At 41.0% G+C, this 21,389-nt stretch overlaps 2 protein-coding genes across 3 annotated transcripts; both read left to right on the top strand.

The window, feature by feature from the left end:
* The first annotated feature begins 877 nt into the window (after positions 1-877).
* kif11 (kinesin family member 11) lies at positions 878-16,877 on the top strand. 2 transcript variants are annotated; one of them, XM_061040385.1, is made up of 27 exons: positions 878-1,026; positions 1,219-1,314; positions 3,186-3,315; positions 4,999-5,096; positions 5,228-5,306; positions 5,412-5,597; positions 6,468-6,592; positions 6,736-6,826; positions 6,964-7,109; positions 7,521-7,617; positions 7,756-7,851; positions 8,006-8,094; positions 8,238-8,325; positions 9,040-9,113; positions 9,680-9,794; positions 10,364-10,435; positions 11,139-11,274; positions 11,929-12,101; positions 12,803-12,928; positions 13,038-13,193; positions 13,855-13,994; positions 14,236-14,396; positions 14,479-14,597; positions 14,741-14,963; positions 15,182-15,342; positions 15,610-15,720; positions 16,578-16,877. In XM_061040385.1, exons 2-27 carry the CDS (start codon positions 1,241-1,243, stop codon positions 16,686-16,688), a joined length of 3,177 nt encoding a protein of 1,058 aa, XP_060896368.1. In that variant the 5' UTR covers positions 878-1,026; positions 1,219-1,240; the 3' UTR covers positions 16,689-16,877. The 2 variants fall into 2 exon arrangements, with proteins under 2 accessions (XP_060896368.1, XP_060896366.1); XM_061040383.1 differs by having other exon boundaries at positions 16,575-16,877.
* Positions 16,878-18,952: 2,075 nt separating this feature from the next.
* On the top strand, positions 18,953-20,827 carry LOC132975673 (uncharacterized). The gene has a single exon (XM_061040387.1). The coding sequence runs from the start codon at positions 19,115-19,117 to the stop codon at positions 19,991-19,993; it is 879 nt and encodes a 292-aa protein (XP_060896370.1). The 5' UTR covers positions 18,953-19,114; the 3' UTR covers positions 19,994-20,827.
* The last annotated feature ends 562 nt before the right edge of the window (positions 20,828-21,389 follow it).

The following is a 21,389-nucleotide window of genomic DNA, read 5'->3' as shown; positions in this document are numbered from 1 at the left end:
GATTACTACTTGTGTCTTTTTATCTGTTTTGTTGTTGTATTGATCATTGTGATGCCTGGGTTACTGCCCTGTTTTTTGTTTGTTCAACTTTGAAAATGCTAATAAAAAAAATAACTTTTAGAGAAAACGAAAAATAAACTTTCGTGTTTTACACATGCAAACATTAAATTTACAAAGTCAGCTTTAAACCAACTTACTTTGTTTCATTTGAAGAATTCTCTAACTGCACATTTTGTAAAGTAAATACTGAGAAGGCTATTGTGATTTTAATTTAGGAAGCATTCATAAATGTCATATTATATGAGGCCTCAAGCTCTGGTCTCAGAAAAGCCTCAACATATGGTACAGAAGAAAATAAATCAGACAGATATTTAGAATACACAGTCTCCTCGTCAAATCAAAAAAATTAAATTAGTCTTTAGTGATAAATTCATTTCACCTCATGTTGGCTACATTTAGAAAAGACTGAATATAGTTATTAAACATCAACAAATTCTAATTCAAACTCTAATTCAAATATATAAGTTAGTTATCCTCGTCCAACACAACTTTAATAAAAAGACTGTGATTTGTTGGTGCTACGCGTACAACGAGAACACATGTGGATATTAATCATTGACTTTAAATTACTGTGGTAATAATTTAACAATCAAAGTGACGTTTTACCTACAGACAGAGTTCACTCCTACAAACAATGTCGCCACCTTGTGTTAATATTTGGGCATTTTTACTATGAATTCCTACCGTGATGCACCGCGTCAATGGCGTCACGCCTCGTTCTGACCAATGGCGTCATTTGTTTGGCCGTTAGTCTCCTCTTATTGGTCGAGCGAAATTTAAAAGTACCGTTTGAAATGTGTCCTGATCGTGGTTTTTGTGCGCCAGAGAAGTTTGTCTGTGGAAAGAGGCAGTGTCACTGGAGGGGACAGGAAGCGCTTAATAGAATATATCACTGATAAATAATATAAGTTTTCAAGTAATAATCCGTAAAGGGAGCGCAGGACAAAGTGTACGTCGTTTTCTTAAGTAAGTTCATCGAGTTTAAAACTTTTTCTACATTTTGGCTGCCAACATGCTGTTTTCAGTTTCTGCCGGTAGTTCTGTAATTGTTTGCAGTAGACTGTCGTTTTATCGTTTTATTTGCTTCTTTTAGTTTGTATGTTTCATATTTGTTGTTGTCTGTGTGTTTATGTAAAGCGTGTAACGGTGCTTACAGAGGAGCAGAGGAGGATCTGCTAACATGGCTTCACACAACCTGAGCGGAGTCAAACGAGAGGAGAAGGGCAGAAACATCCAAGTCGTTGTCAGATGCAGGTAAGGAAAGCGGACCTACTTTCATTCATGATCGTTTCTGCGACACAACCTGACAGACTCAAACCTTTGTTGAAACGAAGCAGACATTAGCGTTCATAAAATACACTCAGTTTAAGCTGACTTCAGATGGATGATGTTATGGTTATTCAAAATGACTCTATTGATCTGTTGGTGTTATCTTTATAGTGTTCCAGACATTAAAGTAGAAGTTGCATCTAATTCTGTATTTCAGGCATTGAAATGAATGTAGAGAGGCAGATATTGAGGCACAGGTATTTATTTAATGTCAAGTTAATTCACATTCATGTTTCCATCTGTTTGAGAAAACTACTGAAGGATTTTGAATTGAACTACCAGCTCTTTAAACATGTTTAGATATCCCCTACAAAAATGATTGAATTACTAATAATAAGAGATTATAACCTTAACTTTATTCACCCAAGCTCTGCTCACATTTTTGTTTTTGTTGAATAAAGTTAAGAGTATGGTCATTAAGTCTTTTCCGGTAATCTTCTTTGTTGGGATAAGGACATAACAGCTGTGATGATAGTCTTTCACCTCATTTATTTTTCATCCAGAAGTACTTTTGAGGATTCTGGGAATAAACAGCCAAGGTTAACCAAAGTGCTGATGGAATAAAAAGCTGAAACATCAAAACAACTAAACATCATTCAACTGATATTAAAAGAATCTGGTGAAAGCTGTTGGGATAAATCCATCTCATCCTGAACAGAAGGCCAAAGAGAAGAGAGAATAGTTTTTAACAAAGTTTTACAGCATTAACAAGTGTGGTCAGCTGTTCCACAAGTGTGATGCCGCTACTGTAAGGGCTCGATCGAAACCTGGTTTAGAGCTTTTTTTTATTGTCACATCCAGGAGCTGCGGATCTTTTGAATGCAGTGCTCCAGCTGGAGTATGAACATGGAAAGGTTAAATTTAGTAACGTGTTGCCAGTCCATTAAGATCCTTAGAAGTTAACAGTTCCAGTAACGGACAGGAAGCTCGAGGAGCGAGAGCAGTTCAGCTGTGGTCCCCTATTTTCTTACCAGTCGGTAGGCGATCACTCGGCAGCATTTTGAACAAGCTGCAGGCGTTAGATGAACGACGGTCCAAACCCACAGACAAATAATTACAATAATCAAGTCAGTCTTCTACATGCATGTATCGCCCTCTCTAAATCATTAGGAGAGAGATAGGCCATATCCTTAGATACAAGTCTTAACTGAAAAAAGCTATAGAAGTTTACTTCCTGTAAAATGTAAAAACGCTGACAAAAAAGAATCACCAAGACTCTTTACAGAAGACTGAACATTCAAGGCTAAAGAGCAAAGAGTTCCTGTAAGACCTAACAGTAATAAAACATGAGATATGAAGTGTGACTCAATTATTCCACTCCTCCTCAAAAACCTTCTTTAGGATTAAAGATTTAATCCCAGCTGTGAGTCTGATGGCAGCTTTAAAGTAAAGGTTGAAATGTGTGAGTGTGAGGGATCATTCATGTGTCAAACAGTCAGTGGTTCATTAATTCATCCTGTGGACTAAAAATACTCACGTTTCATGTTTTAAATGTTTAAGAAGAAATACTTTTGTTGTGAGTTTTCTGTGTTGCTTCTTTGCTTCAGTCATATTTTTCACATCATATTAGGTTTATTGTTTCTTTATGAAGTAGGAAATCCACCACAGCCCCAAACCATTTGTCATTATTATTTTTTTTTAAGAGACATAAAAAGTGTAAGACAAATATGACAATTCCGAGTAATTTATATCTGAAATTAGCCCTTCACATGTTGTAGTGTATTTAGTTTGAATGATATGCTGAGCGATAGTTTGAGTTTTGACAGAGAGGTCTAATTAGTCTCTGCTGTTTTCAGGCCTTTCAACACAATGGAGCGCAAGTCGTCCTCCGGGGTCATCGACTGCGACCAGGGCAGGAAGGAGGTCCTCGTGAAGACGGGTGGGATGAACGACAAAGCATCACGAAAGACCTACACGTTTGACATGGTGAGTGGATGAGACCGAAATGAGCCGATATAAAAAGTCTGCTCTCTTCTTTACTGAGCTCGACTGTGTTTGTCTCCTGATGTGCACACAGTCTGCAGTGATGCTTTTCACTTCTCATACCAGTGAAGATAAGAGTGTGTAAATAAAACATGTCAGCAGATTGAATATAGTCTAAGTACCTGTAGGATTCCAGCTATTTTTGTAAAGTGCATTTACTTATTGAGAGTCACTTTTAACATTCCATCCACTCAATAAATGCAATGATAGAACAAAGAAATGGCCACACGAGCATTCAGTGCATTTATATCCAAAAACTAAGGTTGGCACATGACAACATAACCCTACATAACATACATAAATCTCCTGAAAAACTCCAGAGATTTAGCTACCCGGAGGGTACTTTACCCGGACTTTCTCCGGCCAGACCCCTAGTATTTTTTCCGCAGAAAGTCCGAGTGAGTTGATGTCTGAACGCGGCAGCATATACTCCGGAGATTTCAACTCGAGCCAATAGAAAGAGAATGATGTTTATATACAGTGACTGCATAAAGTGTACCACTACAACCTCTGTGCACGTAATTAAATGTCTGCATTGTGTTTTCTGTTCGTCATTATGTTGTTCTCCTCTCCTTTGTGGATGTTGTCATTCCATTGGACTGCACATAGCATTGATATATGGGCAAATATTCTCAATATAACGTTGTGTAGCGGACTCTGTTGCTTCGGCCACTACTTCCGCGTTGTTTATTTACGTCACGTCTTACCTCAGGAAATCCCCTGATCCCCCTCTCCTCTGACAGGGAAAGTCCCCCGCTGTGAGGAGCATATGTGAACGGCTAGGTCGGGAGAATCTCCGGAGCGTTCCTCCTGTAATTATCTAGATATTATCCGGAGTGCTCATTATTCCTAGAGAGAAGCAGTGAAGCTGCAATGTTTATAAATTCATGGTCAACAGTTAAATTTATCAGCAATGTTTTTGATAATCCTAAATCAGTTTGAGTTGTTTTACAGAAATACGTCTGATTTCAGCCTCAGGAATAAAATATTTTCTGGCTCCCCCCCCCCCACAGTCCTAATAAGAGTCCTCACAACTTATTGATTGAAAGTACCAAGAGTTCAAATGATAACGAACATAATCTTTCTTTGAAGCGGATAGAAATCTCTGAAATGTCTGTAGTTTGGTGCAGATACTTTCTGTAAGCCAGTGTCTGTACTTAGCCAAAAATGTAAAATATATTTTTGATGTAAGAATTTTTCTGCACCTCCAAGAAATCAAACTGAGTGAGACAACGCCTCCTGAGTGGATCTTTTCAGCTTCAGGATGTCTCTCTCTCCCAGTTTATGTTTCATTCTCATAAATAATTTACATTATTAATATACTGTGTTACAACCACGACCTTCATTCATTTATTCACTAATCTGAAGAAAAAAAAATCAACTGAAGCGTCATCTGTTTTCATGCTCAGGTACATATTTGAATAACACGTACCGGAAGTTAAATCCAACTGTTGGATTGGATTCCAATCCGACCAGAAATATCGACTGGGTCAGTCCTAGTAGTAACTCAAACACCCCTCATAACACGGGCCGGCTCATCTGTAAAACATCTTTCAGAAGCCATGTTGATTTTAATTCTCTGTATGTATTCATCAAATGATTTGAACTCTTTTTTTTTTCATGCAGGTATTTGGTCCGGCAGCCAAGCAGATTGAGGTCTACAGGAGCGTTGTTTTCCCGATCCTGGATGAAGTCATCATGGGATACAACTGCACTGTTTTTGCGTGAGTACTCTTTAGCTGTCAGTCAGAATGATTCACAGATTAACTATCATTATGTAAAGACTTCATTTCTGGTCTGAGCTCTCGTGTAAGCACTTGTTGATCATGTTTTTTTTCTCTGCCGTCTCGCTCAGCTACGGTCAGACAGGAACAGGAAAGACGTTCACCATGGAGGGGGAGAGGACTCCAAACGAGCAGTTCACCTGGGAGGAGGTCAGTTGATCTCTGTTCAAAAGGAGTAGTGATGTTTTTTCAGAAGTCCCTTGTGCTATTGCTACCTGATAATTAACTTAATTCCTGCGTTTGGGAACATTTTAGGACCCTCTGGCTGGCGTCATCCCCAGGACACTGCACCAGATTTTTGAGAAGCTCACTGAAAATGGCACAGAGTTCTCAGTCAAAGTGTCCCTGCTGGAGATCTACAACGAGGAGCTTTTTGACCTGCTCAGCCCCAGCGAGGACGTCACTGAGCGTCTGCAGCTCTTTGACGACCCGAGAAACAAGGTAAGTGTCAGACTTCGACTGCCTTTTACTAAATGGATTAATGTCTGCTGCTGTGAATCCAGTAAATTAGTATCTTGCATTACTTGCTGCATTAGGCACTAATTACATTTTTTCTTCCAAACAAAGGTTTAATGACAGTTCAAAGGGAGCACAGTACATACAGCTGATATATGCTGTAGTCCTCATTTTGTCCTCAAGAGGTCTCCATTACAACAGGAGTCTACAGTGCTTTATTGACCACAGTGTGCCCTGTTCAGATAGCCAGCCCAAATGTATTTCTTTGTCAAATCAAGGTTGTATCTCAAATGACCTCAGAGAACTCTGGGGGGAAAAAAGAGACACACATGAAATATAAACGTAGCAAATCAGATCCACGCGCCACATTTGGAGATTGTTTGCAATGCCACCTGGAGTAGATTTTAACAGATGCTTCTTACTGTTGGTGCACATTCAGATTGAGTCTCAACATGACAGACGAGACGTGTGTTCTGTATCAGAGCAACAGCAGCAGGACTGCCTCATTGGTGGCTTTGTTTGTCTGGTGCAAAGACATTTTCTTTTATTTTATTGCAAGTTGACTTTTTTGGGGGGGGTGGCAAGATGATAGTTCTCCATTTTTCACATTTGCACGTTGGGTAGAAGCCTCTTGCTGTGTTAGGTTACTTTTACCTTGACACGCAGACTGGAAAGTGCTCTGTGTACACACAAAGCCGATGAGATCGTATGCAAATGAAAGTGTGGACAGTCGGTCTTAAAGATCCAATTTGAGTAACAAATCTGATTTTGCTCTCTCTGAACAAAGCCTTTGTTTACATTTCTTCACCCTGTGTCGCCCGTGTGTGCTGACTGCTGCTGCGTTGTGGGTTTCAGCGAGGCGTGGTGGTGAAGGGTCTAGAGGAGGTGACGGTTCACAACAAAGACGAAGTTTATCAGATCCTGGAGAGAGGAGCCGCCAAGAGGAGGACGGCCTCCACGCTTATGAACGCCTACTCCAGGTATTCACAGACAAAACAACCGAACTTTGTTTCTTGTTTCAAGCAAGAGTGGAGACGAATGCGGAGAATGACCTGTTATGACCTCGTTGATTGATTTCACAGCTGGTTTGTTTACCTTTTTTCCTTCTTGTCTCTCTGTGTAGTCGCTCCCACTCGGTGTTCTCAGTCACCATCCACATGAAGGAGATCACTCTGGACGGAGAGGAGCTGGTGAAGATCGGCAAACTCAATCTGGTAATTATCCAGTAACAAGTTGGTAACTGTTGTTGGAGGCTTTGAGTCATGTGTTTGTGTGTATTCTGCTCTATTAATGTAGAGCACATGTGTCAACTACAGAGCTTCAAATCTGTTAACGTCTTTCCTCTCTCCAGGTGGATCTTGCCGGAAGTGAGAACATCGGGCGCTCTGGTGCGGTGGACAAACGCGCTCGTGAGGCGGGAAACATCAACCAGTCTCTGCTGACACTGGGCAGAGTGATCACGGCGCTGGTGGAGAAGAGGCCTCACGTCCCGTACAGGTAGGTTCACTTGTGAAGTCAAATGCAGTCATGGCAGTGCAGGCTTGTTGTGGTAACACTTTGAGAGGCTCGAGGCACCAAAAACATTAAAAGCATTATGCTGGGAAGCAGACTACTCTCATTTGCATTATGCAGGAAGGTAATTCTCATTATTTACATCTTTTAAATAAATAAGGCTGAGAAAAATGATGGGAAGTTGAACAGCATCACAAACTTCCTGTCACCTCTTTGACACAGTTTCAAGAAAAACCTCAGACCGTCAGAAGTTTAGAGATGGTTTCTTACTCATCAGCTCCCAAATACACAACACTGATAACACTGCAAGGGTCTTATGCCAGCCAAATGATCACCTTGGATGGCTTTTGGGTTGTAATTACGGTACTAAATAAGTCACATTGTCTCTTCCCACAGAGAGTCCAAGCTGACCAGAATCCTGCAGGACTCGCTGGGAGGACGAACGAAAACCTCCATCATCGCCACGGTGTCGCCTTCCTCCAGCAACCTGGAGGTAAGTTCTGCTGTCTCTAAGAATGCATGCTCGTGTAGCTTTGCGATAAACCTTCAATGTGTTCATTTTCAGCTCCACTGCACTGTGCTCCTGCTTCGACGCATGCTAATGGTTGTGATGTTCTCTGTTTGTGTGCAGGAGACTCTGAGCACGCTGGAGTACGCCAGCAGAGCCAAGAACATCATGAACAAGCCCGAGGTCAACCAGAAACTCACCAAGAGGACTCTCATCAAGGTAGTTTGAATAGACACATGTTTTATTCTTACGGATTGAATATGGAATAAAGCTGAAAGGGAAAGGCCAGATTGCTTTGCCTGTGTAAAATGAGTTTTATTCCAACTATAAAAGTCTTCAACACAAATCTGAAGTGATGTTTCTGTCCATTCAGGAATACACCGAGGAGATTGAGCGTCTGAAGCGTGACTTGGCAGCCACTCGAGACAAGAACGGAGTTTATATTTCTACAGAGAACTATGAGTAAGTGACATAATACAGACCATTCAATCCATACAATGTGTTCTGTCTAGTCATGGAAGAGTAGATCATGTCAACATTTGTGAGGCCGCCAGGACAGAAAATAAATGTTTTGGCTTGATACAATGCTCTGAAATGTGTTTCAGGAGTATGATGAGTCAGATCACGGCTCAAGAGTTGAGTTCAGCAGAGTACACTGACAGGATCGCTGCCATGGAGGAGGAGCTAAAGAAGGTACAGTCTGTGAGCCTCTCTTTTACCCTGAGGGCGCTTCAGCTTGGAGTTTTAGTACCCAGGAAGTCAAGAAGAAAGCTCTCATATGTCAGACCTGCTGGTGGTTGCCGTAGATCTGGTTGACATACCGCCGTAAGCCTAGTTTCACTATGACAAACTGGGTTTTTTCCCACGTCTTGCAATATGGGAAAAAGCTTTTTTCAACTGATTTTTTTTTTTTTTTTTTTTTTTTTTTTTTTCTTGCTGTTTGATTCTTGGTTTAGTTTCTGTGAAAGAGATTTTGGGGAAGGACTTTACTCTGAAAAAGCTGAACACTTCCTCTTGGTGGAGATACAAAATCCACTGATATAATGAAATGAAATAATACATTTTGAGAGTTACATATTGTTTATGAATATATTACTGGTAATTATCAACAAAAAAAAAAAAAAGTTTGGTACGGTATCATGGGGTGAAAGTAAGGAGGAAACAAACAAGGTTACATACACCAAAAGATAATTCATTAAAAAAACACACACACACACACACTACTGTAGTGAGTGTTAAAAGGAGTCTAGTGAGGTATTTAACTGGTGGAGCTAACTCTTTAGCATCGGGCCATGATGAGACTTCTGCAGAAGAAGAGTAGACAAACGGATGATTTGTACTTTCATCATTTCTGTGTGCTTTGTTGCTTCTTTTGCCTTCAGTGTTTACATCTCTCTCTCTCTGCAGGTGACCGAGCTGTTTGTGGACAGTAAGACCAAACTGGAGCAGTGCACTGCAGAGCTGGATGACAAGCAGCAGAGGTCAGGGCTTGTTGTCATTCTACACAGTCCATTATCAGTGATCCATGTCAGGGCTTTTACTATTTGAATAACCTCTATTCTTTAGTTAGGTTATTTTCTACTAATGTGCATTGTGCTTTTTATTGCTGTAGATGGATGTAGCTGAACTTATTTTAACTACTCCACTTAAAGTTGGCTAGATGAATCCACAGTGATAAGTTATAGTCTTAAAGGTCAATTTAACTGACATGTACCACCATGAATCTTTAAAACCTCAACTTGTCGTGAGCTCAGAGAAATGTCTTTTCTTCAGTTCTTGGCGATGCATTCCACATTTAATCCAAGAGCAGACTACAAAGTTAATTTAATTTCTTTTTAAAAAAAGCTCAACACTCAAAGGAGGAGACAGTCAAATAATCAGATTTAACATATCTTGATATTCATGGTTTCCACTGGACAGCTATGGTAATCTGTGGAGCAAAAGCAGCTGATGTGTAGTGCAGTAGAAAGTTGTCTCTGACATGAAGTGAAATAGAAACCAAAGCAGAGGACTTGATTTACAGTACGTCCACCACTTTTGATTTCAGACTGGAGGAGACTAGCCAGGACCTGCAGCAGACCAAAGTGAAGCTGAGTCATGAGGAGTTCATCTGCTCCGAGATCAGCTCAGTCCAGGATGTGCTCTACGACACCGCCGGGCAGGTACGAACGAGCCTCACTGATTCTGAAACATGACACCCTACTGTTCATTATCACTTTACTGCTTTGTGATCATTTTTTACAAAGATGTAAAAACTCAATAAGTCACACCATCACTCTGTTGAGGACAGTAATGTGCACACGATTCATGTCAGCTTTACAGAATATGATGCTATTATCTACAAATGTGTGCACACAGCGTGGGATATACAAATCTGTTGGTCAAAAACACATCTACGCTCTGCAGCCTCCACTGCAACACCTATATTTGCTTGCTGGTTTGGGTTTAGTTATTTTATTTAAACACTTCCTTTTCTTGGGTTTTATTTTTTGTCATTTGTACCTTCTTTTTTTTTTCTTTGGTTGGATGTACTTTCCGAACTATTACCAGTGTGCTTTAGAGGAAGTGTCTAACTTCCTGTTTTTCAAACATTTTTCATGCCTACCTCTACCACTAAACTGTGATGAAATGGATTTTTGTTCGAGCTGAACTGTATAAAGTGATGCCACTGTTTGGAGTCTATTGCTGACATTTCAACATTTCCTTCTTGTTTTTCCTGCGTCTCCTTCAGCTGCTGAGCACAGTGGACGCCAGCACTAGTGACGTGTCGGGCCTCCATGACAAGCTGGACAGGAAGAAAAAGGTCACGTACACACTTTTCCAAACAGCACAGTGTCGACATCAAGTAGAAGCATGTTAACCCAAATAGTGATTTTGTATTTCTTTAAATCATCTAAGGGAATAAATCAATGAGTTGCCTTTTCCTACTTCCTTAATGTCATGACAACAGGTACAAATCAGTGGATTAGTTATTTCTTTTCTAAGCTTTCTTAGCTTTTGAAGTTGTCTTCGCTGCAGATTATGATTGTTTCGGTAAATTCACAAATTGACTTTCTTGAGTCTAGCTCAGTGGTTCTCAACTGGTGGGTAGGGACCCAAAAGTGGGTCGCGAAGCCGTTTTCAGTGGATCACGAATGTGTAGCTGGGAATAAAAATGGTGTCTGTTTTGTAACGTCTACTGCACAATTTTTATTTAATAAATCTGATTGGTTGTGAAATATGGGACGTGATTTCTCATGGAGGAGTCGGTGGTGGCTGAGGCTAGACGAGTTGAGAACCACGGGTTTAGCTTATGTGTAATTGAAAGTTTGACTCTAGAACAACAGAAATACTACAGGGTCCCTCATTTGTTTCCTTGTGACATCATTCTGTTAAGTTTTGCTTAATGTTTTTCTTGGCTGCTTAAAAAAAAAAAGTTCACTATCGGGACGGATCAGCAGCACCGTGAATGCATCTTCAACTGTGCTGCAGCAGGACTGACAAACACACTCTTTGTTGACGTGCAGGTGGAGCAGCACAACAATGGCATCCAGCAGAGCTTCGCACAGAGGATGGACGGCGCGTTCAGCAACGTGCAGCGCTGCGTTCAGCAGCAGGGAGCCAAACACCAAGACATGCTGAGCAGCTACTCTCAGTCCATCGGTGAGAGCAGAGAGCTGAGGAGGTTTATTTCTCTGATAATCTTCTCCAGCAGTGGAGCTAAACGTGAACATGTGAAATGGTCATGAGGGTGGTTGCTAATGAAGAAGAATCATTTAAAACAGGAAACGTTCATCCTCTGAGGGACAAGAACTCTACACAGAAGGCTGCTTTAACACCTGAAGTATTTAACACCTGGGAGGCGTAGCTGAAGGATTTTTGGCTTCACAAACTACCGGTAGTTTCTAAGCCGGCCATGTGCCGCTGTGTAACCAATGGTTACCATACAAGTTTGACACACAAGCCTGAAGCTTAATAACACTGCGAGGTGGACTTTTAACTTAGGTCCAACATTTAAAACTTCTGAAATTCATACTACTTGCATATTCTTAAACAAGGGAACAGGATTAGGTGTCATTTAACCACCTACAGACTGAAACAACACGCAAAGCTTCCATGTTGAATCATATTTTGAGGCGATATTTCAAGAATCTGGGACCAGAGACGTTTTAACGGACAACTTGAGATAAAATAAGTTTAAGAATAAGAACTTTTTCCTTAAGAAATTAACAGATTTAGTTTATTTTTACCTTAGAGACCGAACATCGAACTTCTCACTTTATTGTTAATATTGAGTTTGTTTTGTCTCCTGTTCAGACGGTGTGCTCGTCATGAACGAGGCGGCACTGAAAGGCGCTCTGACCACCATGGAGTCCTTTGTGGGTGGAGTCGGGCAGCTGGTGGCTGAGGGCGTGGCTCGCTGTCAGGACCGAGTGCAGCAACAGGAGGCGATGTGTCTGAAGGATAAGGAGAGCGTGCTGCAGCTGCTGGTGAGGACAAATCAACTTCCATAGCTGGAACACAATGGCCCTCACTGATCAATCTGGTGTAGAAACCAGGGCAGATTTGGGTGTAGAAATCAGCGTACGACAGGGTCCACGTGGGACCTATGAAACGTGCGTATCTGGCTGATCACGGCGTACGCATGACCGGGTGTTGAGAAGTGTGGCAGGCTGGTAAATCGATTAAACAAACATTAATTCATCAAATAAAACACACAACTAAAGAAATCACCTGACAGCTCGCGCTGCTCCACATTATTTAAAAAGCGATGTAGCCTACAGAGATTGTTTGAGGTGGAGCGTAATATAAAATACATTTTAGATGCCATATCTTATCTAACAGTAAATCTGTGAACCTCTATCTGCCTTTCTTAACAAGCAGATTCGCTGCAGCGCAAGTCCACACTGAGTTGAAAACGTGCGTACACGAACTGAGACCGGGCGTGGGATTTGAGCGTACCCTCCGCTCACGTCCAAATTGATAAGTGCCGAACATTGCGTGGAAATGACCGTACACCCATACGTACGTACGTACGTACGTTTGATAAGTGAGGGCCAATGACACAGTACTGGACACAACTGATGGGGTTTAAAGGCTGATGAATGTCGTTTGCAGCTGCTTTCTGACGGAGTATCTTTTATTCTTATCTGCGCCGAGCTGTTTCTGAACCTTTTTCCTGTTTGTGCAGGAGGAGCATCAGCAGGACATGGAGGAGGTCCTGGTGGTTCGCACTCTGATGGGTCTGTCAGCTGTCAAAGAGCTCAATGACACACTGAGAGCCACAGTGGAGACACAGCGGGCGCTGGCCGACAAGGTAAGCTCCTACCTGTGTTCTGTCTTCCTTTTTTTTAGGGCTGCGCTCACAATTCCAAAAGTGAAACTGTGCTAAACCTCCTGATGATCTTGTTCGTTGTCTCTCTCAGGTGGAGGCGATGAAGGAGATGGGTGTGTTTTTCAGTGGCCTGGTGCAGGAGCTGGCAGGACTGCGGGAGGCCTCTGTGCAGGGTCTGAGCGCTCTGCACACTCAACACGACAAGTTAGAGGACGAGATCAGTCAGGCGCAGGAGAGACACCAGACGGTAAGCTGATCGCTTCTTCCTGAAGCTTCTCTTCAATTTGGTAAAAGATTTTCTTATCTGAGATGACTTCAGACGTAGCTAGATGTTCAGTGAATCTTTTCCTCTCCAATTGGTACAAATAACAAATAGATGAAGATGAAATAACTTTAAAAAAAAAAGATTTTAAAATTTGTTCCAGAACAGATGATTTGAGTTTCAATCAACTCTGAGTAAATTCAAAGGCCAGCGTGTGCACCATGGTGATAAAAAGCCAATGTTAATGGGGCCCCGATACTATGATTAACAGACTCAGTTTCCATAGTAACTGACTCAGAGCTTAAGTTACCTCTCTGACTGGAACAGGCTTGAGTTAACCCTCTTTTCTCTGGTTTGAGTGAGCGCTCTTTGTGAAATTTCAGATACATAGAATTAGCATTATATCATATGGCTGATATACGTCAGCTGTACTCAAATGGCTGAATTTAATTCTTCCGTCTTTGGGTTAATCTAATAACCCACACATATGCCCTCAAGAAGTAACGCCTAATAACAAAAGGTTCATAAAGGATCCACCATCCAGCTTCATGATGCATGTGTAACAAATATTCAAACACCCTGTACTTTTAAAAGTTTTGTAAATTTTCTTGAAACACACATCATGCCTTTTGCGTTTGTTCATCAGGGGATGAAGCAGACCATCCAGTGCCTGCAGGACCAGCTCAACCTGCTGACTATGGAGGTCCAGAAGGATTATACTGATCTGCGCACGTCCTCCAAAGCTCTGCAGAAACCTCTACAGACCCTCCAGGAGAACATCAACAGGTGAGAAGGAAACACTCGGCCGCAGGTGGAACTGTTTTCAAGTTTCCCTGTCTTGTGAATGTACATGTATGAATCCCTCTGAGCCACAGTCAGGGGTTAATAACATTCCCTGTTGAAAAAAATAGATAGTTTTGAACTTCAAAGGAGTCCATATAATATAATGTTCATTATGAAGAATGATCAGCGTCTAAAACCTAGTTGTTGTTGTTTCCCCCCCACATTGTCTTCATCCTGTGTGCAGTGGTTGCAGTACAGTAGAGCGTCGGGCCTCCTCTCAGGCGGACCTCCTCTCCTCCACCTCCTCCTCCCTGGCCTCCTCTCTGCGTCTGACCACCAGCCAGAGCCTGCAGACCCTGGATGAGATGACGGGCTGCTGTTCCCACCTGCACAGCGCTGTGTCAGGTACCAAACTCACCGTTTCTTTGGTTATAATCTAAACCTTTATCACCTCCAGTACAGTCAGTGAAGGTTGTTTTTGATACAGGCTTGGTCGATCGTGACCTCCAGTGGAGCTCCAAAACCAGGGAGCAGGCAGAGACTGCCGCCCAGCAACATTCAACTCTGACGGGGATGATTTCAAGTGAAGCTCAGGCCCTGCATCAGGTAACAAATAGACTTTTTCAGTGTGCATTAGAATAGTATCAATCTTGCTTAATCATATTTAAGAGCTACGATTTGATTGATTGATTCATAGCTCTTCTGCGTTGATAAAACTGGTTTTCATTTGGCCTATTTGTTCTCTCCAGAGTGTCGAGAAGCGCTGCACTGAACACCTCCAGACAGCCGAGGAGCAGCTGTCGGGTCGGCAGGAGGAGGTTAAGCGGGCTGTGATGGCTGTACAGGACCAGACCTCCCAGGACCGGACTGTCCTGGAGCAACAGCAGGCTGAGCTGCAGGACCACGTGGAGACGAGTCAGGAGCTGGTCAGCGATTTTCTGCAAAACGAGCTGCAGCAGGACATTCCTACTGGTACATAATTTAAGATTTGTATTATTATTTTTATTTTTTTTTCCCAAAATGTACCTCTTGTTTGTTTTGAGTGTATTTTAAAGATTGAAGATTATTATTTTTATTCAGACAGGAAATCAAAACAAAAGTTTCTAATTGGGAGAGAACTAGTGAAGTTGATTGTTTCAGGGAGTGTGTCACCTGTCCAGTTCACAAACAAACTGTTCTGGTTCCTTCAGGTACGACCCCTCAGCGTCGAGAGTTTGTCTATCCCAGGCAGCTGGTGAAGTCGCGGACTCGGAGCGAGCTGCTGGAGAGCCTGAGGAGGCAGCAGGAGGAGCTGAGGGCAGCTGTGGAGGAGGAAGAGGACGAGCAGGAGGAGCTCAGCCAGGTCGACCACGTACGTTGGCAAACCCTTATTATTTCTAAATATTTTTTGGGGAAGATCTCTAGGTAATAATGTCTCTCTAATAGACCTCAGCGTTATTCTTTTAAGCCTGTTTCACTGTCACTATATTTACTGACCCTTTGTACTCAACTAGAAGATGCTCCTGCCTTGAAGGAATAGTGATAGCACTCAGAATTATTTCTCTTTTTGATTTCATTAGAAAGAATCCCTTGTTAATTTGTGCTCAAGCTTCTCTTTGTGTACCTCTTGTGTCTGCAGGACTCTCTTGAAGACGAGTTGAGTACTTGTAACGAAAGCTTGGCCACAGAGCCGTCCTTCATCGATGAGAACCTCGTCTTCAACGAGAGCAAACGAGTTCCCTTCTTTAAGGTAAAAAAGGAAAATATTCAAGTTGGGGGTCGTTTAAAAATGATGCATTGAGCATAATAAGTTGGGACCGGCTAATGTTTCCATGTGCAATTGAGAGTAGTAAATAATTAGTTGGTAGACAAGTTACCTCAGCATTCCAGTAATCTGCCTGTTTTCCACATACTCGCCGTTCGCTGCCACTCTAGTCTATGCTCCTGTTTCCACAGCGAGCGCCGCAGTCTGTCTCCAGCCAGTAGCGCCACCACGCTCTGCTTCGTTTAAAACACTTCAAGTCGATTTCCCACGGAGCCCGATACAAGCACACGTCAAGCTGAAAAGAATAGATCGACCCAGACAGGAAGTTAGACAAGGAAACACACAGAGCGACTGGTCAATTTCAAAATAAAACACTACATATGGACTAATGATCCTATTTTCCTTCAATTTGTTAACATTACGTCAAAACAGGGTTAGGGTCTTTATTCCCGCGTGATCTTGGAGTTCTCCTGTGATGTGTGTACAGCTGCTCATGGCTGCGCTCACACTCCAGAAACGGACACAGTGGGGCACGACTGAGCGAAACCCGGGCGCAAGGACTATGTGGAAATTGGCAAACATTCTTATTTCTGGCTAGTGTTGTTTGCATGTTAGCTTTAGCTTGGTTATTTTGTTTTTGTTTAACATGTTTAATTTGTTCTGGCTAAATGGACAAGCGAGTTAGCCAAACCTATTGTCAGCATGCTAGTTACACCGATTGTGACATGGTAGATGGGTAAATTCTGTTTCTTGCGATACGTGACATTATTGTTGACTTTAACATTTTACTGTGTTCTGATAAATATGGTTGCATTCTTCTTGTGTTGTCCCTATTCCAGCAGAAGAAGGGCGGTAAGAAGGAATCGAAGATCCACAACAGGCAAAAAGCATCTGAAAACGAAGCCACATCAACGCCTCAGAAATCCAGACTGCCCCTCCGCTGTCAGAACTAGAGCAGTTTTAGTATTTTTTTTTCTTCGTTTCGACTGTTATTATTGCCCATGTCTTTCTCATCTTTTAAATATCTTTATCTTCTGTGTGTTTGAATGTTGTCTAATGAACTGTCACTTGTCTTAGTACCATAACTGTCTCGACATTTTCAAGTTGCTTGTAAAATTAAAGAGATTTATACTTGTTTTATACTTCAAATCAATTATTGATCCCAGAAGATACAAGTTTATCGTGTGCATCCAAAATGAGGAGTTCCTGAAACCTCCGAACAAAAGCAGCACAGTACCCACATAAGCAGTATTTACAGCTGGCAAAGTGACATAAATATTTAGAATGCTAAAACAAACTGAAATGAATATCAACCACTCTAATATGACTTACTGAGGCACATATGAGTATCAGGGACAGTACTGACTTCCTCTAAAGTTATTAATATCTGAGACTGCTGCCACAGGGATGGTGTAAGATGAGCCTCTTTTATTTTGAATACATTCTCCAGGGTAAAGATTCTTGATAAGCAATGTATGAGTTAAAAGGAGCAGGATGAGAATGTCTCATCGGAAAACACTATTTACACAATTTACTGGACAAAATCAGTGGAGTTTAAAGGTTACTGCTTCATCTAAAAGTGTATTAAATTATCTTTAAAATGAAATGTTTTCAAAGATGTTGCTCTTAAAAAAGTCAGGTGTTTTCCATGACCCTCAAACCGTTAAAGAGAAGGTTGCAGTTCAGTGTTTCATACATTTCAAAAATGTTGTTTGTATCAGACACATCATTTTTTATTTCAGCCAAGAACAGTTCCAGTGTTATGGCCTCTTCAGCTAAGAGCACAATTTGTGCAATTTTAACAGCAGTTCTGCACTTACATTTATCATGTACATGGTTAAGAATAGAGGAATCGACGATAAGACATTGATATGATACACGTCAATGAAAGTTTGCAGTTTCATAACATCAGAAACTCATCTGTTATATTACACTCTGGCTGCTTGAATAGCTGTCAGTCGCTCACCAGAAGAGTTTACTTTATTTTTGAAATTTCAACTTTATTCACAAAGTTGTATTTCAACATTCTCAACATTTTGACTTTTTTCACTGACATGTCACCAAGTGTATAATGAAAAAAATGTTTTCTCTTGTCAATTTCTCATTTAGAAGTCTTGGAGTATATAATATATACTCAGCTGAACTATTTTTTTGAAAAGCCTGATGGCTTTTTTTTTTTACAGTTTTGTACCTACAATGTCACATTATTAATTGTTGCATTCCCAAATAGAGATTAAGATTTAAATTATAGTGAAATTAACTCCACTTTTGGAGGTTATTGATTAAAATATTAATGCTCCAGTGATAAATTAAATGATTCTTTGATGAAGTGGTCACGATGAATTAAATAATATATCAACTCAAATATTTCAAGAGAATTTATCAAGTTTCCACTATGATATAAATGTAGCTGTAAAGAGAACTACAGTATAGAACAGTTGAAAAATGAAATGGTAGAAGAAAACACTCAAGTTAAGTAGGACAACCTTAAAGTTGTCAATAAAGACCTAACTTTCCACCACTGAGAACCCTTTTTGATTCATCTTTGATCTTGAATCATGCATTTTTATATTATTCTAACCTCTAAATGTCTTATGGTTTGTTTCAACTATTTATTTATTCGTGGTTAAATATTTCTTAACTTAAACGTGCCAACGTAAGGTCATTTAATGATGTAGAATTGTATGTGAGACAGTGACCTTAACTACGCAGGAACACAGGAAAGAGAAGGACCACCTTTTACTTTCGGTTTCTACTGGTGTACTGATCAATTTTGTCTACCCTGTTAAATTGGTGCCACTAGTGACTTCATTTGCTAACCAGAAAATGCCCGCCTAAAGCCAAGCGCCACTTACCATAACTATATCGCAAAAAACTCGACACAAGTATTAAGCTTTTTAGTTAATTTTTGTGACAATGTTGTTTCTACTTTTCTTATTCGTTTTATTAAGTCATCTTTCTAAGGAGGGTAATTCCCGATAGCCACCAAACGCTGATGTAGCACCTGACTAACATAATGACGTAACGCATCGACCGATAGGTGCATTTACGTCGTCTTAAAAATACAATTTACACAACAGAAACGCTGAACAAGTGGTAACCCTTCAACGGGAGTCTGTAGAAGTTTGACATTGTTATGATATTCGGAGTTATATATTGCAATTGATCGAATTAAAATTGGGCACTGGCTGAGACAACTAATGCATCCGGGTCCTCGCCGTTTGCTTGTGACGTTTTGCTAGGGCGAGTACAGCAGCCTCAGCACGGAAGGAAGGGTGTGTACCGTGAGGACGCATGTAAGGCGGCGGGACAGCTAAGTCGTTCCTTTTGTTGTTAAAAAGGTCGATTTTTTCTTACAGTCCCGTGTTGATTTGAGGCCATGGAGATACACGCCGTCTTGGTTCTTCTGACAGCGCTGCTGTTTGCGGCGTTGGACGTCTCTTCAGCTGACAATAAAATGGCTTACTTCAAGATCGGCGGCGAGCTAAATTTGAAGCCTGACTTCTCGGATGCTATCAGAAACATTTTGTGGAAACTGAAAGGTGATCTCGTCGCTGAATGGGTGAAGGACGCAGTGCCATTAGACTACTACGGTAGATTTGAGGGCCGCACAACTCTGGACTTAAACACTGGACAGCTGACCATGAAGAACCTGAGCAAAAATGACGAGGGGTTGTTTTCTTTCGAAATCAACAACAAGATCCAGCCTGTGAGCTACACCAGCAAGGCGATCGAAGAAGTGCCCAAACCCACTGTGGTTACGCAGCCTTTGACATGTCAGTCTCAGTCTCAGTTGGATAAGTGTGGGCTGAGTTGTTACGGAGAGATAAAAGAGGCCGGTCCTGTCACCTACAGCTGGAAGGAGGGAGACGGTGTGTGGAAGGAGAAGAAGGAGAGCAACATTTCAATCACCAAGACTGACTCAGCAACTATTAAAACATTCTCCTGTATGATGAAGAACCCAATCAGCGAGAAGCAAAGTGATCCCAAAAACAACCCGTTCTATGTTGAACCTGCAGTTATCAATGTCCCTAACCCTAATATCGGGTTGGCTGTGGGTCTTACCCTCGCTATAGCTGTTTTGGCCGGGTTAGGTGTGCTGGGTTGGAAGAACAAGGAGAAGTTCAGAACGTGGCTCCCCGTAAAACAAGACAGCAATGACGCTGAACGTGACAATGTAAATGAACCATCACGTCCAGCTTCACCCCGACAACCCGCGACCGAACTAGAGAATAAAGACTCACCACCAAATGCCTGAACATGTGGAGGTCTTATCTCATGGAAACAGAATCAGATCTGCACTCTGCAGTATTCTCCCCAGACTGTTTTTAAGAATAACACATGTTGAGGAGGAAAAAAAAACAAAACTGTTTTATCTTTCAACTGTGTGCACCTTGACTATTACTTGCAGTTTAAGATTGTAAAATCGCGTGTGTGTTTTAAAAAAAAAAAAAAAATTGTATGAACTGAATGTTGAGAGCTGACTGATGTGGACTCAAACAGAAACATGAGTTAGAAATGGAAGGATGCATGTCTTGTAAACACAACTAACAGCAGGCAGGGCTGCCTGGTTCAGTCAAAGCAGTTATTATCAGACTGACTTTATCAACAATCCAGTTGGGTCAGATGATAAAAATATATATATATATTATTACCTGACCAGCTCTTAACATGCTCATTTAAGTTATTTGTTATGTTATTCAAGTGTTTATCTCGGCTGGTCGTTGATGTATTGAACAAACAGTCAGAATAATATACAAGATGACCTTGAAGCCGACATGCAAATTTAAATATGACTTCAATCGCCTGTTTAAAACCAGTATCAAACTGTCAAAGCATTTGGGATCATCTATGTATAGAATGAACAATACAAGAAACAAGTCATTTCGCTAACTCTGTCCTCGCTTTCTTTGTTGATAGTCTGTGCTGTATTTAAGCTTTAACTGATTTTTATGTTACATTCATCTCCATTTAGTCAATTTGCTTCTTCTACAACTCAATTAATGGGGCAATGTTTAATTTATTGTATTTCTGATTTGCCGATGTGTGTTTTTATACTATGTGCCTTCTGAAATACATTGGGTTAACTGCTGCTCAGACTGTGGACTTTTTTTTCCCTCCATCTTCCTGTAAGCTTAATAATCATGGCTGAATGATACAAAGACAAACATAGGGAATGAAATACAATAAGTAACAAAAATGAAATAAGTAATGTAAATCAGCTTAAATTAAGAAGAGGTTTTCAATGGTTTGTAAATGACCAGAGTCCTGATTGCTTTCCCATTCCCAAGTTTTTAGTGTTTCAATAGCATTTCATTAAACTGGTGAATATTGGGTTTCCGTTCAGACCATTTGCAATGCTGGGATGTAAAACTTACCATGTAAAAGGAGATATTCTTTTCCCATAACAACCATTTATTTTCTGTATATTGATTTTGTTCCTCTACATAAAGTATCAAACACATGCTGAAGTCAAACCCAGAAGAATTTTACAAATGCATTTAAAGGTGCACTACAGCGTTTTGGTAGAGAAATGTGAACCTTTCGAGAAGTCTACAGATTCTAATGGTATCTGTTCATAACTCTAAACACAAACTGTCCTCAGAGGAAAATTTGGTCCCTGGAAAACTGTTTGAAGATAAAATGCTACGCGA

This window comes from Labrus mixtus, chromosome 6 (assembly GCF_963584025.1).
Source record: "Labrus mixtus chromosome 6, fLabMix1.1, whole genome shotgun sequence".
Classification (NCBI taxonomy): Eukaryota; Metazoa; Chordata; class Actinopteri; order Labriformes; family Labridae; genus Labrus; species Labrus mixtus.
The sequence above is the reverse complement of the archived record's forward strand: the minus strand, read 5'-3'. Positions and strand labels throughout refer to the sequence as shown.

Excerpts from the sequence above, each read along its gene's own strand:
- LOC132975673 (XM_061040387.1), top strand. The coding sequence starts at position 19,115 with ATGGAGATACACGCCGTCTTGGTTCTTCTGACAGCGCTGCTGTTTGCG.
- kif11 (XM_061040383.1), top strand. The coding sequence starts at position 1,241 with ATGGCTTCACACAACCTGAGCGGAGTCAAACGAGAGGAGAAGGGCAGA. Across the intron at positions 13,194-13,854 it reads CGCAGGAGAGACACCAGACG|GGGATGAAGCAGACCATCCA; the intron begins GTAAGCTGATCG and ends TTTGTTCATCAG. Across the intron at positions 15,343-15,609 it reads AGCTCAGCCAGGTCGACCAC|GACTCTCTTGAAGACGAGTT; the intron begins GTACGTTGGCAA and ends TTGTGTCTGCAG.